We start from the raw sequence: 15,240 nt of genomic DNA, 5'->3' as shown, positions 1-15,240 counted from the left end.
AGGCCCTTTCTTAGAAAAACAATCTGATTTAAAGAGTTAGGAAATGAACATTTTTCTTTGATTCATTTTGGGAACGTTGTTATGTGTATTAGATAAATTGTGTACAAGTGTGTATTTTTTTTTTTTTTTGAGACAGTCTCACTCTGTCACTCTGGGTAGAGTGCCATGGTGTCAACCTCAGACTCCTAGGCTCAAGCAAACTTCTTGCCTCAGCCTCCTGAGTACTGGAACTACAGTCACCCACCACAAACCTGGGCTAATTTTTCCATATTAGTAGAGACAAGATCTTGCTCTTACTCAAACTGGTCTCAAACTCCTGAGCTCAGGTGATCCATTTGCCTGGGCCTCCCAGAGTGTTAGGATTATAGGCATGAGCCACCAGCTCAGGCTTGGCCTCTGGTTTTTTGAGGAGATAGTCTGAGCTTTGAAAGAGAGGCAATACTCTAAGGCCACATGCCCAATAGAAATACAATGAGAGCCATGTGAGTCCTTTTAGAGTTTTCAGTAGCTGCATAAAAGAAAAAGGGTGACATTGTAATAATTTACTTTACTCAATATATCTAAAATATTGGGCGGTGCCTGTGGCTTAAAGGAGTAGGACACCAGTCCCATATGCTGGAGGTGGCAGGTTCAAACCCAGCCCCAGCCAAAAACTGCAAAAAAAAAAAAAAAAAAAAAATATATATATATATATATAAAATATTGCCATTTTACTATGTGATCAATATAAACTTAAATAAGCCTTTTTTATAGTAAGTCTTCAAAGATTTCTATATTGTAAGCTTCCAGCCCATCTGCTGCAAGCATAAAGGAGTACATTCTCACGGCATTATAGTCTTTCCTATAAGTCAGGTCTGGCTTTCCAAAGGCGTAGCCTGCCCTGTCAGTCTCAGATAGCTTAAAACTAGTCCAGGACTTACCTAGACTGACTGGAGTCAGTGGAGGAGACCAGGGTGTTCAACTCCTGGTTCTGCAGCTTTGAAATATTTGAATCACACAGAGGATGCAGAGACAGAACACTAAGACACCTGTATTTATGAATGAGTCACAGTGCAGTCACTACAGGTGCAAAATCACACAGGGGATTATGTCAGAGCCACCACTAGATGCGCCCACCCGGGTTCAGTCCTGCTTGGTCCTTAGTGGGTTGCTAGGATATGGCTTTGGCATTTGGCATTTTCAGGAGGGCGTCTCTGAAGACAGCTTTATCTGCAGTCAGGAAATAGTTGATGAGTACCTGAGGGAGCTGGTTCAGGTGGACAGGAAGTTGATGAGTGTCTGGGGGGTTTCAGATGGATAGAGTCACATGAAATACTATCAGCTTCATAGTGTCATTGGAGAACAGTGCCTGACATGGTGTGTGAGCACCCTGGTTTTTACAGCCATTACAAGTCTCTACAGGCAGTGTCCCAGCACTCCATATCTGGATATCAGTGGGCAAGTAAACATGCTTTGGTCACTTCACATCTGGTTATCATTTAACAAGTAAACATGTCTTGTTCAGCACTCTCTAAAGTCACAAACAGCATCTGGTTATCAACCAGATTGGAAAAACACATTTTGCAAGTTTTCTAATGCCTAACCCAAAATGGAGTTAGGTATTAGATACTAAAATATTCTCAGTATATTGCATCCACATCCTTGATGCATCACTCATAAGGATGGAAAAGAGATCACCTGTAGTTTTGGAGGGGCAGATTTCCAAATGAAATCATCAAATAATCACCCTTTAATGGGTATTTTTAATGAATTTTGTAGCAGACTGCTATATCTCCAGCCCCCTTACAATTAGTTATATGCTTTCTAAATCTTGGTTTATTTTTTGACACATTTTCTAGTACAAAGCCACTTCAAAAATTTTATAAGACAAAGGAATCCAAAATAATCACAGGCTAGGTGCTGAGGTTCATGCCTATAATCCTAGCAGTCTGAGAGGCTGAGGTAGGTGGATTGTTTGAACTCAGGAGTTCAAGACCAGCCTGAGTGATGGTGAGACCCTGTCTCTACTAAAAACATATAAAAACTAGCCAAGCATTGTGGCCAGTGCCTGTAGTTCCAGCTTCTCAGGAAGCTGTGGCAAGAGAATCTTTTGAGACCAAGAGTTTAAGGTTGCTGTGAACTATGCTGATGCCACAGTACTCTATCCAGGGCTACAGAGTGAGACTTTGTCTCAAAAAGAAAAATGAGTCATAATAATACTGTAGCAGGAAACCGACGCAGACAGAAGACTCCAGGCACCAGTTGATTAGAGGAAGCAGATTTATTCCGACCAGGGGATAACTCAGAACACCAGTGTGTCTCCAAAACTGAGCCCCCGACTCAATCTCTTGCCTCTCTTTTATCCACTTTTCAGGGTGGGAGTGCACGTGAGGGTCATAAAACAGAGAGACATGATATCATTTTCAAGGTCCCGGGCTCAAGGAGGAAGATCAGATTCACCTGCGTCCTTGAGACCTGTCAGACCACCTGCCCTCAAAGGCCATGGAAGTCCAGGAAAGTTACTAGGTTACAATCTAGGCCCCACATATGTCAAGGAAGAAACATACAGACAACAGAAATGCCTGCGGCTTGGCTGAGGCCTACACAGGGTGGCTAGGACAGATTCTTTCACTTCTGCTTTTACTTTCTTGCCTCAATACCAATAGCCCCACTGGCAGCTCTGAGAAGCCATCTTTGCATTTTTCCTGGGCCGGCTTCCTTCTGGTCACAACCACCTCGGCTGCACTCCTGCTCTGCTGCTGCGGACTCCCAACTTCAGCAGCTTTATCACCAGAGTCCCGAACTCTCACTTTCTTTTCCATCCCCTGCATCGGATCACCGACATGCCGCAGCATGTGGGACGCAGGGGTGGACACCAGCTCGGAGATCACCACCAAGGACTTGAAGGGGAAGGAAGTTGTGCATGAGGCAGAGAATGGAAGAGATGTCCTTGCTAATGGGACACTAATGAGGAAAATGGGGAGCAGGAGCCTGACAATGAGGCAGATGAAGACGAGGAAGAAAGTGATGGTAAAGAAGAGGATGGAGATGAAAATGAGGAAGCTGAGGCCACCAAGGCAAACGGGCAGCTGAAGATGGTGAGGAGGAGGATGATGTGGATACCAAGAAGCAGAAGACTGATGAGGATGACTAGACAGCAAAAAAGGAAAAGTTAAACTTAACAATAAAAAGCCACCATGACCTATTCACCCTCCACTTCCTGTCTCAGAATCTAAACGTGGTCACCTTGTGTAGAGAGGCCTGTCTGCCCGCCCACCGCAATGCCACAGCAGATGACATGCGCTTTTCACTACCAAATCAAAACCACGAGAATTTGCAACAGTGGAGGAAAAAAGAACCAAAACTTTCAAGGCCCTGCTTTTTTTCTTTTTTTTTTTTTTTTGAGACAGTCTCACTATGTCGCCCTTGGTACAGTGCCGTGGTGTCACAACTCGCAGCAACCTCCAACTCTTGGACTTAAGCCATTCACTTGCTTCCGTCTCCCTCATAGCTGGGACTATAGGCGCCCACCACAACACCTGGCTATTTTTCTGTTGCAGTTGTCATTGTTGTTTTGCAGGCTCAGGCCAGGTTTGAACAGCCAGTCTTGGCGTATGTGACTGGTGCTGTATCTCTGTGCTACAGGTGCCGAGCCCCCTGCTTTTTGTTCTTAAAAGTACTTTAGAAAAGAAAATTTGTTTGTATTTTTTATTTACATTTTATATTTTTGTACATATTGTTAGGGGTTAGTCTTTTTTTTATTTTTATTTTTTTTGAGACAGAGCCTCAAGCTGTCACCCTGGGTGGAGTGCTATGGCTTCACAACTCACAGCAACTTCCACATCTTTGAGGGGCTTTCCCTGGGCTCAAGTGATTCTCCTGTTTCCACCTCCCAAGTAGCTGGGACTATAGGTGCTTTCCACAACATCTGGCTATCTTTTGGTTGCAGCTGTCATTGTTGTTTGGCAGGCCGGGGCTGGATTCAAATCCCACAGCTCAGGTGTATGTGGCTGGCACCTTAGCCTCTTGAGCCATAGGCGCTGAGCCTGAACAATAACTTTTAAGTCCACTTGTTAATATGTTGTTTAGGATATTGCATCTACATTTATAAGTGAAATATGTCTGTAATTTCCCTTTATAATAATCTATTTTTCCAGTTTTAATATCAGGTAGATCCAGAAGTAGTAGAATGAATTTGAAGGATTTCTTCTTGTTCTATTAGGATTTGGCAAGATCTGTTTTTTTAAATTATCTTCTATTTTTATTTATAAATATTAGTTGTTTATTTTTTGCAACTTTGAAAAGAAAAAGAATATTCCCAGAAATAATTCTCCTCACTATTTAGAAGTCTTTTCTTTGGGTCTGTTTTTTCTCTCTTACCATCAAAAGTTTTCATAATTCCAGTACCTGATATCTCATGTGGTTTCTTTGTTTTCTTGCTATAATTTTACCTTTTCATAATTTAAAGTTTACTTGTATCTGGGATTGAGGCAGAACTTTGCTGTAAATTATGAGATATGGATTGTTCTTTCTGATCATCCATAGTTGATGCTATAATATGCTTCCCAGATTCTCATAAATCCCCCACCTTTGCTGAGTTCTTTTCTAGAAATTGTCCCTGGCTAAAGAGAATCATCTCATTCAAGGTTCATGTTTGTGGGGCAGCAGATATCCAAAGCCTGGCCATTGCCTCAATTTGAGACATCTTTGAAGGGCTTTCCCAACTGCAGAGGTTCCTCAAGGGATCAACTGAGATGTTTCTTGGGACTTTGATAGAGTTCAACTTCTTGCTCTGTTTATCCTGCTTCATTCTTCCACTCTCACTGGTCCTCATCTAGATGACACCGCCCAATAAATACACTTCTTGCATGTACATTTCTATCACAGAGTCTGCTTCCCAGGAAACCTAGACTGCATTGTAACCACTGTTATGTTATTTAATGTACATAATATTTTGCACGGAAAATATATTTCATTATCCTTGTGCTTGGACATAAAAATTAACTCATATAGTAAAATTTGTCCTTTGTTTCAATAAAAAAAAAAAATATGAAGTATTCAAGACCTTTTGAACCTAGACCACAAGTCATATTCACAGATTTTTGATTGGCCAGAGCTAACAAATGCAGTTCAGATCCAAGGTTTAGAAACATTACATCTTTTCTTTTTCTTTTTTTTTTTCTTTTTGAAACAGAGACACACTCCATCACCTGGGTTGAGTGCTGTAGTGTCATAGCTCACAGCCACCTCTAACTCTTGGGCTCAAGTGGTTCTCTTGCCTCAGCCTCCCGAGCAGCTGGAACTACAGGTGCCCATCACAACGCTTGGCTATTTTTTGTTTTTTAAGAGAGTAAGTCTCATTCTGGCTTATGCTGGTCTCCAACTTGTGAGCTCATGCAACCCACCTGCCTTGGCCTCCCAGAATGCTAGTATTACAGATGTGAGCCACTGTACCTGGCCCAATATTCTGAAATTTTACAAAAGGTATAGATACAGAAAGGAATGAAGAATTGCTGCCATGTTTGGCATTGATAATATCATGCCTTTTCTTATAGATGAGATGAATATAACTCTTTCAAGTTAAGGAACTAATCAGCTGGACTGGGACTCAAGATCAACTCTGCTTGACTTCAAAGCTCATGCACTTCTGTAAAGCACATGACTCAAGCAGCTTCTCTAGGACTTTGAGGTTCTGGAGAGTGACTCTTCTGCAGTATAAGTAGGATTCCTTTGAGATTCACATCCATCTAGTACCCATCATCACTGGGAATAATGTCTTCCATTGAATGCTTCTGAAACATCTTCAAAATACTTGCAACAACGTGGGAAAATAGATGAATATTGAGTTTAAAAAATCAAAGGCCAGGCTGGGCATGGTGGCTCACACCTGTAATCCTAGCACTCTGGGAGACTGAGGAGAATCCCTTGAGTTCAGGAGTTCAAGGTCAGCCTGAGCAAGAGTGAGACCCTTGAAAATTAGCTGGCAGGCACTTGTAGTCCCAGCTCCTTGTGAGACTGAGGCAGGACAGTTTGAGTTCAGGAGTTTGAGGTCACTGGAAGTTAGGCTGACACCATGGCACTCTAGCCTGGGCAACATAATGAGACTCTGTCTAAAATAAAAATAAAATTTTATTTTTAAAAGTTATTTATTTTTTTTTCTTTTTTTGCGACAAAGTCTTTGTTGCCCTCAGTAGAGTACCATGGCATCATAGCTTACAGGAACCTCAAACTCTTGGGCTGAATCCATCCTCTTGCCTCAGCCTCCCAGGTAGTTGGGACTATAGGCACCCACCACCATATATGGCTAGTTTTAGAGATAGGGTCTGGCTCTTGCTCAGGCTGGTCTTGAACGTCTGAGTTCAAACAATTTGCCCATCTTGGCCTCCCACAGTGCTAGGATTACACTGCCGGCCTTGAATAAATGTATTTCTTTCTTTTCTTTCTTTCTTTCATTGACACAGAGTCTCAGTTTGTCAACTTGGTAGAGTGCAATGCGGTCATAGCTCACACCAAACTCAAACTCTCAGGCTCAAGCAATTCTCTTGTCTCAGTGTCCTGAGTAGTTGGGACTATGGGTGCCCACCACAACGCCTGAAAATATTTTTGTTTAGCAGTCCCGGGCTGGGTTCGAATCCACCAACCCCAAGCATATGGCCAGTGCCCTAACCACTGAACTATGGGTGTCCAGCCAATAAATGTATTTTTCTTTTTTCTTTTTTCTTTTTTTTGGCCAGGCTGGGTTTGAAGCCGCCACCTCCGCTGGCCACCTCAAGCATATGGGGTTGGCGCCCTAATCCTTTGAGTCACAGGCGCCACCCAATAAATGTATTTCTTGTTAGAGGGTGTTGAGTTATACAGAAATGCTTGTAGACAGGTATGCATGCCATTGGTGCTTAAACTCATAGTCCCCCTATGGAGAAGGAGACTGATAACCGCAGCCTGACCATTAAGGTCAAGGCCAAATTGCTAAATAAGAGGCCAGGCAGTGGCTCCAGCCTTTAATCTTGGCTCTGGGAGGCGGAGGTGGGTGGATTTCTTGAGCTCAGGAGTTCGGAGACCACTCTGAGCAAGAGCAAGACCCGGTCTCTAAAAAACAGCGGTGCGTTGTGGCATGAGCCTGTAGTTCCACCTACAGACGGGGAAGAGGCTCACTTGAGCCCAAGAGTTTGAGGTTGCTGTGAGCTATAAGCCCAGACACTCTACCCAGGGTGACAGAGTGAGACTCTATGAAAAAAAAAAAAAAAGATAAAAGAAAGGAAAGGAGGGAGAAAGAGAAAGGGAGGGGAAAAAAGGAGGACAGAAAATGGGAGCTCAGAAACGGTCCTTAAGGCGTCCTTTAGTCCTACCTAGGGTAACATCACCCCCTCCTCCATTAGAGGAAAGGAAGCCGGGAGTCTTATCCAATCCGCGGCGCTGACGTGAGATCTGTCCAATCACGTGCGCACCCGGAGAGGTGGGTACAGCCTCCACATTGTCGCGGGGACTTTGTTTGCAGGTGCCTTCCGGACTTGGTCTAGACCTCGGGCTTCAGCTCCAGGGCTCCAGATCCTGCGCTCCCGGAGGCTCAGCTCTGCCTCAGCCTCTGTTCCTGGTACCCTATGGGTACTGGAAGATCTGTCCGGAGGATGTCGGGAGACCCTGGAATCTGGGAAATGGTGAGTGTGCATGGATGAGTGCTCTGGGGGCGGGACCTGGGTCTTCCTGCTTTGGTTGTGGAAGTCTGCGGGTGGAGACCCTGTTGGCTCAGTTCAGAACAGGGCTGCGCAGTAGTCCGGAAACCGGTGTACGTCCCACCCTTGTGTGACGCCTTGCCCGGGGTTGGAGACCTGGTCGGGCCAGCTCTGTTTCCGCAGTCTCTCGGCCCCTATTCGGCCTCGCCACCTTTGTGCTTTGAGTAAAGATCATCTGGGAGGATTCTGCCTCGGTGTGCGGGGTTGGGTGTGGAAAGTGTTGTGATCCGTGGGTCTCAATCCGGCCTTACTCTTGTTAAAAATTGACTGAGCCTCCATTAAAATGATAGAGTTTATTTGCACAAACAGCAATTCATGAACCGCGGAGCTCGCAGACGTGTTCCCCTGGGGAAGGAAACTTGGAGGAAAGACTCTTAAAACATGCCGGAGAGGGCGGCACCCATATCTCAGTTAGTAGGGTGCTGGCCACATACACCGAGGCTGGCAGGTTCGATTCGGCTCCGGCCAGCTAAACGACAATGACAGCTGCAACAACAAAAAAAATAGCCGGGCGTTGTGGCGATTTGCCTGTAGTCCCAGCAGCTTGGGAGGCTGAGGCAGGAGAATCGCTTAAGCCCAAGAGTTAGGTTGCTGTGAGCTGTGATGCTAGGGCACTCTATCAAGGGGACATAATGAGACTGTCTCAAAAACAAACAAAAAAACAGACCAGATTCAGTAACTGGTTAGAGTTTTGTGTTTACTTTATTTGGACTATCCACATGAAAATTTCCTGCTTTTGTAATCAGAATAATTAGCAATTTGTTGTTGGTTAAGCCTAAATTTTGTTTTCAAGTTGGTGCAGCAAATGATTCTTGAAAAAAATGCAGCTTAGACATCCTGAGAGCTCTCTAAAATTGGAAAACCACAGAATTAAACCTAAAAAATAAATTTCCTAACTTTGCCTTGCTCTCCACGCCCCTAACCCCACCCCAGCACTTGTGAACTCTGAAATTGCCTTACTTAACAAACAAAAGTTATCAAATGAATGCAATTGCCCTTTAGTGACTTCCTGTTGCCTGCCTCTCTAGTACTTTCAGATTTCAGAAAGAACCATTTACAAGTTAATTTCTTTCTCCCTGGTCCATTCATTCTCCCTAGTGACTATTTTCTGTCTCTCAAGAGTATGGTCTACAAACATCATCTTTTCTCTCTTCTATAAAAAAGGGTATTTAAGCCTCCACACCCCAGTGGGAAGTTGGGACAGTCTCTGTGATTTTCCTACTCACATTAATGAATTTATATGTGTTTTTTCTTGTTAATCTGTCATTTCCAGTTGATATTCAGGAAACCTTCAAATGATGAAAGGAAAGTTTTTTTTTTCCTTGTCCTTTATATTAGTACTTATGGGCTTGGCGCCTGTGACTCAAGCGGCTAAGGCGCCAGCCACATACACCTAAGGTGGCAGTTCAAATCCCCGGCCTGGGCCTGCCAAACAGCAATGATGGCTGCAACCAAAAAATGGCCGGGCGTTGTGGCGGGCACCTGTAGTCCCAGCTACTTGGGAGGCAGAGGCAGGAGACTGGCTTGAGCCCAGGAGTTGGAGGTTGCTGTGAGCTGTGATGCCATGGCACTCTACCCAGGGGGATAGCTTGAGGCTCTGTCTCAAAAAATATATATATTAATACTTATGAGAAATTAATTTGAGGACCAGGCATGGTGGCTACTATGTGTAATCCTAGCACTCTGGAAGTGCTAGGGGAAAACAAGTTGTTGGGTGTTAATATATTTGGGAGGCAATGGATGAAATGGGTCTAGATTCCTGCACTCTTACCTAAGAAAACCAAAATCTAACTGAAATTTATTTTTTTGCTTTTTGGAAAGCTGAGGCCTCCTGAGAGTCACTTGAGGCCAGGAGACCACCTGAGCAAGAGTGAGACACCATCTCTACAAAAAATAGAAAAATTAGTGGGATGTGTTGGTGCACATAGTCCCAGCCACACAGGAGGTAAGGCAGGAGAAATGCTTGAGTCTAGGAGTTTGAAGTTACAGAGAGCTGTGATAACATCACTGGACTCTTCCTGGGTGACAGAGACTTTGTTTCCAAAGAAAAAAGCAAAAAGCAATAAAATAAAATTGAGTTAGATTTTGGTTTCCTTAGGTAAGAATGCAGGGATCTGGAGCCACTTTAGCCATTGCCTCCTATATATTTTAACACCTGACAACTTGTTTTCCCTTCCATTTTTTAAATGTATAGTAAACTGGGTCTAAATCACCACTTCAAGCCTTTACTAAGGCTTGAAGTAAAATCCTACATTTTCACTTTCTTTCGCATTTATTCATTCCTCCCTGCCTCCTTCTCTCCTTCCCTCTCTTTCTTTTTTTGAAACAGAGTCTCACTCTGTCATCCCGGGTAGAGTGCTGTGGTATAACAGCTTGCAGCAGCCCCAAACTCTTGGGTTCAAGTGATTCTCTTGCCTCAGCCTCCCAAGTAGCTGGGACTACAGTTTTGTTTTGAGAGAGGATACCTGGGAAGGGCGAGTTCTAGGAGAATAGAGGTCTTCTCAAGGAGACCCCAAGGATACAACTGCAGGGTCCTCTCCATGGTGACTCAGTTATTAAGAATTTGTAGACTTAACTTCCTGGGACCTGGATGTCTCCACTTCTGTGACATCCTGTAGTTCTGTGGGGACTGGAATCCCACTTGATTCAGATTGACCAATGAGAAAGGTACCTATGGGTTGGAACTTTTTGCCTGGAGATAAAAAGGGAAAGACCAAGGCAGTTGGAGAGTGCTGCCATTTTGGACTCTTATATGCTATTCACTCTGTTGGATGAAATAAAGCCCTTTCTCTTATAAATATAGTGTTTAGGTGCTCTTTCTCCCCATTGGGTCTTGTGTTCCTGCAACATTTTTGGTTCCCTGACTGGGAAGCAAGACCACCCGAGGAGAAAACAGGCTCAGATGCACCTGGTAGTTGCTGCCAACTCTCTGGACACCCATGAGGGAGCTCCCTTTTTTTTTTTTTTTTTTTCTTTTTTGAGACAGAGCCTCAAGCTCTCCTCCTGGGTAGAGTGCTCTGGCATCACAGCTCACAGCAACCTCCAACTCCTTGGCTCACGCGAGTCTCCTGCCTCCGCCTCCCAAGTAGCTGGGACCACAGGTGCCAGCCACAATGCCCGGCTATTTTTTGGTTGCAGCCATCATTGTTGTTTGGTGGGCCCAGGCTGGATTCGAACCCACCACCTTAGGTGTATGTGGCTGGTGCCTTAGCCACTTGAGCCACAGGTGCCAAGCCCATGAGGGAGCTCCTAATTGGCCTGGGTGACATGAACCACTGATTGCCAGCCAGGGAGGCAGCTTGGCCTCCTTATGTGGATGCCATGACTGGGCAGAGAAAGGACCTCCTTGGTGGGCCTTCAGGGGGTCAAACACCGGGAGGAACTGGCATACAGGAACTGGCACCTGCACTGGGAGTCATCTAAGACAAGGTATGAGTTTTCCACTATTTGAGTGGAAGCAGGGGTCTGCTCAACCCCTAGGTATTAGATTTCTGACAGGCCTGTTGAGAGATGTAGGAGAATGTGTGGGTCTGGTGTGACTGAGATGAACTCAGAGGGTGGGGCTGGACGTCCCCTCTCAGGGCCTAAGGGAGTGTTGGTTCACTTCCTACAGCTAAGTGGCAATTTGAGTGGGAAATAGAGGCTGTCTAGTTGAGGAAAAGGTTGGAACTGTGTGCATGCGAGTTCTTGGAGACTGACTGAGATGGGTAACAATAGATGGGGTTTCATGCCACCCTCTCCCCCCGCCCTGGCCTTCACAGGGTGAAATGAATGTGTGAGTGGCCCCTTCTCCTATTCTCCAACTTTGCCCCCCTGACTATTCTGAGAGAAACTGTGTTACAGACTGCAAGATTAAAAGATCACCAAGGATGCCAATTAATTGATGCCAATTTAGGAGTCTTTATTAGGTTGGCCAACTGGCTGCCCCTCTAGATGGATACAGGGGGGAACAGTACTGGCCGTGAAGAGGGAAGGGTTTATATAGGGTAAATTTTCTGTACTATCAGGGGCTATGTGTAGTTCGGCAAGAGAGCAAGTTACAGACTTTATTTATTTATTTATTTTTGCAGTTTTTGGCTGGGGCTGGGTTTGAACCCACCATCTCCGATATATGGGGCTGGTGAAATTACTGACTTTTACAGAACCAGAAGCGGTTTGTGGCACTTGCGGTTACATAGCAGCTTACACGAGAGGGAAAACAGAACAATTATGGGGAGGGGAACAGAACAATTTTTTTTTGCAGTTTTTGGCTGGGGCTGGGTTTGAACCCACCATCTCCGGTATATGGGGCTGGTGCCCTACTCCTTTGAGCCACAGACACCACCCAAAACAGAACAATTTAAAACTGGACAGTGGGTCAGCCGGTTATAATAGCACCAGTGAGGCAGCCAGCTTCCTGTTGCTCATTACCTCAGTTTCTTTTTCTAATTCTTAACTTTCCTTACTTTCTTATGGGGGTACACTGAGGTCAATTAAGTGGGTCCTTTCACTTCATTCCTTCTCTTATGGTCAAACTAAATTTTAGTTTTATCTTCATTCTGGGCAATGTGCTGATAGTGGTTCTTAACTCCAAAATTTTACTGCCTGTACTTGTTTCTGGATATAGGAGGTTAATGTTTCACATCTCCATTTAGCACAGTGGTATGAATTCCCTTTATCACAGTCACTCTTTCCTACACTGGGGCAAGCATAATGTTGTAAAGCTTCCAGCTTTTTATTTATTTATTTATTTATTTTTGGCATTAGGAGTTTTACATTTAAATGATTTCATACAGAATCCTATCCCTTCTCCTGTCCCTTGAGGAAGGTTTTACTGAGGGGGATTTCTATTAGGTTAAATAAATTGTACATATTAATTAAAAATATATTCTCTATAGTTTCTAATCTTTGTTTAAAATGGGGTTGTGCTCTTTCTTCTTTTAAAACAGCCATTTTTTTATGGTGACTTTTAAACACATTAATACTAGTACATTAATTATTCCTAGACAAGTCTTAGCTTTAAGGGGTCCTCTGTGGGTTGGGCTTGCCATCTTTCTCCAAAATCCTGCTGTGCCTTTTTGCTTAGAGAGCAGTGAATCCAGTGGTGACAATTGGCTACCTTTAGAGCAGTGGGAGTGGTGAGTATGATAGGCAGTGGTCCAACTTAACGAGTGTCCAGTGTTCTGGGCTGGTGTAGTTTAATCCACACCAGGTCTCTTGGCTGCAGGGACTCCAGGTGAGGATTCCTTCCATCTTCACTGCCTTGGATGTGGTCAGGATGATGGTGTAAAGTTCTTTCTATTTTGGTTTGAGGGAGATCAGGTTCTGATTAGACTTGGTTCCCTTGATCCTTCAGAGAGAAAGGATGTACAGACACAAAAGACTAAACAGAACACAGTTAATTTTTAAAATGTTCCTTAGTGTCTATTAAAGTGACCACAGAGTGGGATATTTCCACTGAGATTCTGTCTTAGAGTTAGCTTATTAGCTACTTGAATAAGGAGAACAGTAGTGGCTAGAGCCTGTGAGCATGGTAGCCATCCTTTTGCCATTCCATTCAACCGCTTAGAGAAGTAAACTATAGGCCTTGCTAAGACCTAACCAACTGGGTTAATACACCCAGAGACATCCGTCCTTTCTCTGAAACATACAGAGTGAAGGGCTTAGCCAAGTCTGGTAGCCCCAATGCAGGTGCAGTCATCTGGGAGAAGGCACGTTCTTGCTCTTCTCTCCATTCTAAGGATTTCTTTTTTCTCCTTTAGTTGTCTCATACAAGGATTTGGCCAAAATGGCAAGTTGGGAACCCAAAGGTGGCAGAATTTCACCATGCCTAAGAATTCCCGGACTTCCTTTCAGCTCATAGCGGTGGGAAGGTGATTAATGACCTGCCTCCATTCTATACCTAGATTTCTCTCCTGCTCGATAGTAAATCCTAGATAATGTACTTGCTGCTGACAAATCTTGGCCTGCCATTTAGATACTTTATAGCCACATACCTCTAGATGTTGTAAAAGACAGTCCATACTTTGGGTGCAGCTCTCCAAGGTAGGATGCCCTAAAGGAGGTCATCAATATACTAGAACAACACACACTCTAATTCCTCATCTGGGAATTTCTGGAGATTATGAGTTAGTGCTTCGCTAGAAATCATGGGTGAGTTTTTGAGCTTTTGTGGCAAACTGGTTCATGTGTACTGGATCGCAGTTCCCATGTTTGGTCTATTACACTGGAAAGTAAACAACCTCTGGTTTTCCAGAGCCAGTCTTATACTGAAAAAGGCGTTTTTAAGTTCAGGCAAGTGGGCCACTTGGCTTCTGCTGGCAGCAGACTCAGCAGAATATACAGATTAGGCATAGTAGGATGCAGTGTTACAGTTACACTATTTACTGGGAAATTTTCATTTAGGTTCTAATTTTTCCAGAGGTATCTATATAGGCACAACAGATAACATTTAATACTGTACAAAGTTTTCTAGTGTAGCCATCAGGCGACTTCTGTTGAGTTTTAAGGCTTCAGAGTAAGTGTAATTGCTGTATATAATTCTATACTCTTTGCCAGTCTGTTAGTTCTATTTAAAAGATCAATTTAGTACAACAGTTATGTCTCATTTTATGAGTTGACAGTACAAAGAAGGCTGGGATTTAATACAGGTGGGCTACAGTCTCTTTTCTTATTTTTCTCTCTCCGATTTCTCTTTCCACTAAAGACAAATTATAGCAGAATTAACTTAGTTGGTAAAATAAACTGTACTTTCAGTATATTGAGTCTGATTATTTGCATAAAGTGCAGTAAGAATAATTATTGGCCATCTAGGCTCTTCTTTCCTTTAAAATTGGCTTTGCTGGAACCTTTTATAAGGAAGTTCAGGATGGACTTTTCTGAAAGCCTTTAACGAGCCCAGGTTCCATCTGTGCCATTAGATAACTGTATGCATTGGATAAATTTTTCTTCTCTTGAGGTCCCCAAGCACATTTTGATTCCTGGACCTGTCAGCAAATGACCTTTGTTACTTACCACAGATCAGGAAATGTTACTGATGCATATCTAGCCAGTTTTCCAAAGGGCTTTTTTTTATTGGCCTTATAAAGTTAGCCTTAATTCTTTAATGCAGTCTGGACATCTCTGGAAATGCTGTTCCAGCCAAAGCCTTGGTAAAATAATCAGTGCCTTCATCATGTCCCGTAGAATAAATCAGATTCTTATTGAACTTATGCAAATAACTGTATTGTTAGAAATTAAAAATACTTACAAATGGCTTTCAAATTCCTGAGAAATCAAGGAGAGAGGAAAAGAAATACATGTTTCAAATTCTGCTCATAAATATATACATTGCCAAAAACCTATAAATAGTTCAAAAGATAGAAAATGGTTTTCTTGACTTCTGGAAAGCAGAATACAGAAAGAATTACCAATATTTCATATAAAAAGCCATAACAAACTAGCCCAGTTTCACATAACTGATTTAGCAATACTCATAGGTATGTTAAATTTCTAATGAAAGTTCTAAAAGTCTGCTTTTAGTCTGAAGGTACTCAATTTTTATTTATTTTTT

The 15,240-nt window shown here is 43.3% G+C and overlaps 1 protein-coding gene and 1 pseudogene across 1 annotated transcript in view; both read left to right on the top strand.

The window, feature by feature from the left end:
* The first annotated feature begins 2,832 nt into the window (after positions 1 to 2,832).
* Positions 2,833 to 3,163, top strand: LOC100947320 (annotated as a pseudogene).
* A 4,414-nt stretch (positions 3,164 to 7,577) lies between these two features.
* LOC100952065 (zinc finger protein 679-like) overlaps positions 7,578 to 15,240 on the top strand; it is a 39,409-nt gene continuing 31,746 nt past the window's right edge. The window contains exon 1 of the mRNA XM_012813812.1: positions 7,578 to 7,634. Within this exon, the coding sequence (XP_012669266.1) occupies positions 7,578 to 7,634 (57 nt within the window). The remainder of the gene's footprint in view (positions 7,635 to 15,240) is intronic.

The sequence above is a fragment of the Otolemur garnettii genome, unplaced genomic scaffold (assembly GCF_000181295.1).
Source record: "Otolemur garnettii isolate 467f Iridium unplaced genomic scaffold, OtoGar3 scaffold00304, whole genome shotgun sequence".
Lineage (NCBI taxonomy): Eukaryota > Metazoa > Chordata > Mammalia > Primates > Galagidae > Otolemur > Otolemur garnettii.
The sequence above is the reverse complement of the archived record's forward strand: the minus strand, read 5'-3'. Positions and strand labels throughout refer to the sequence as shown.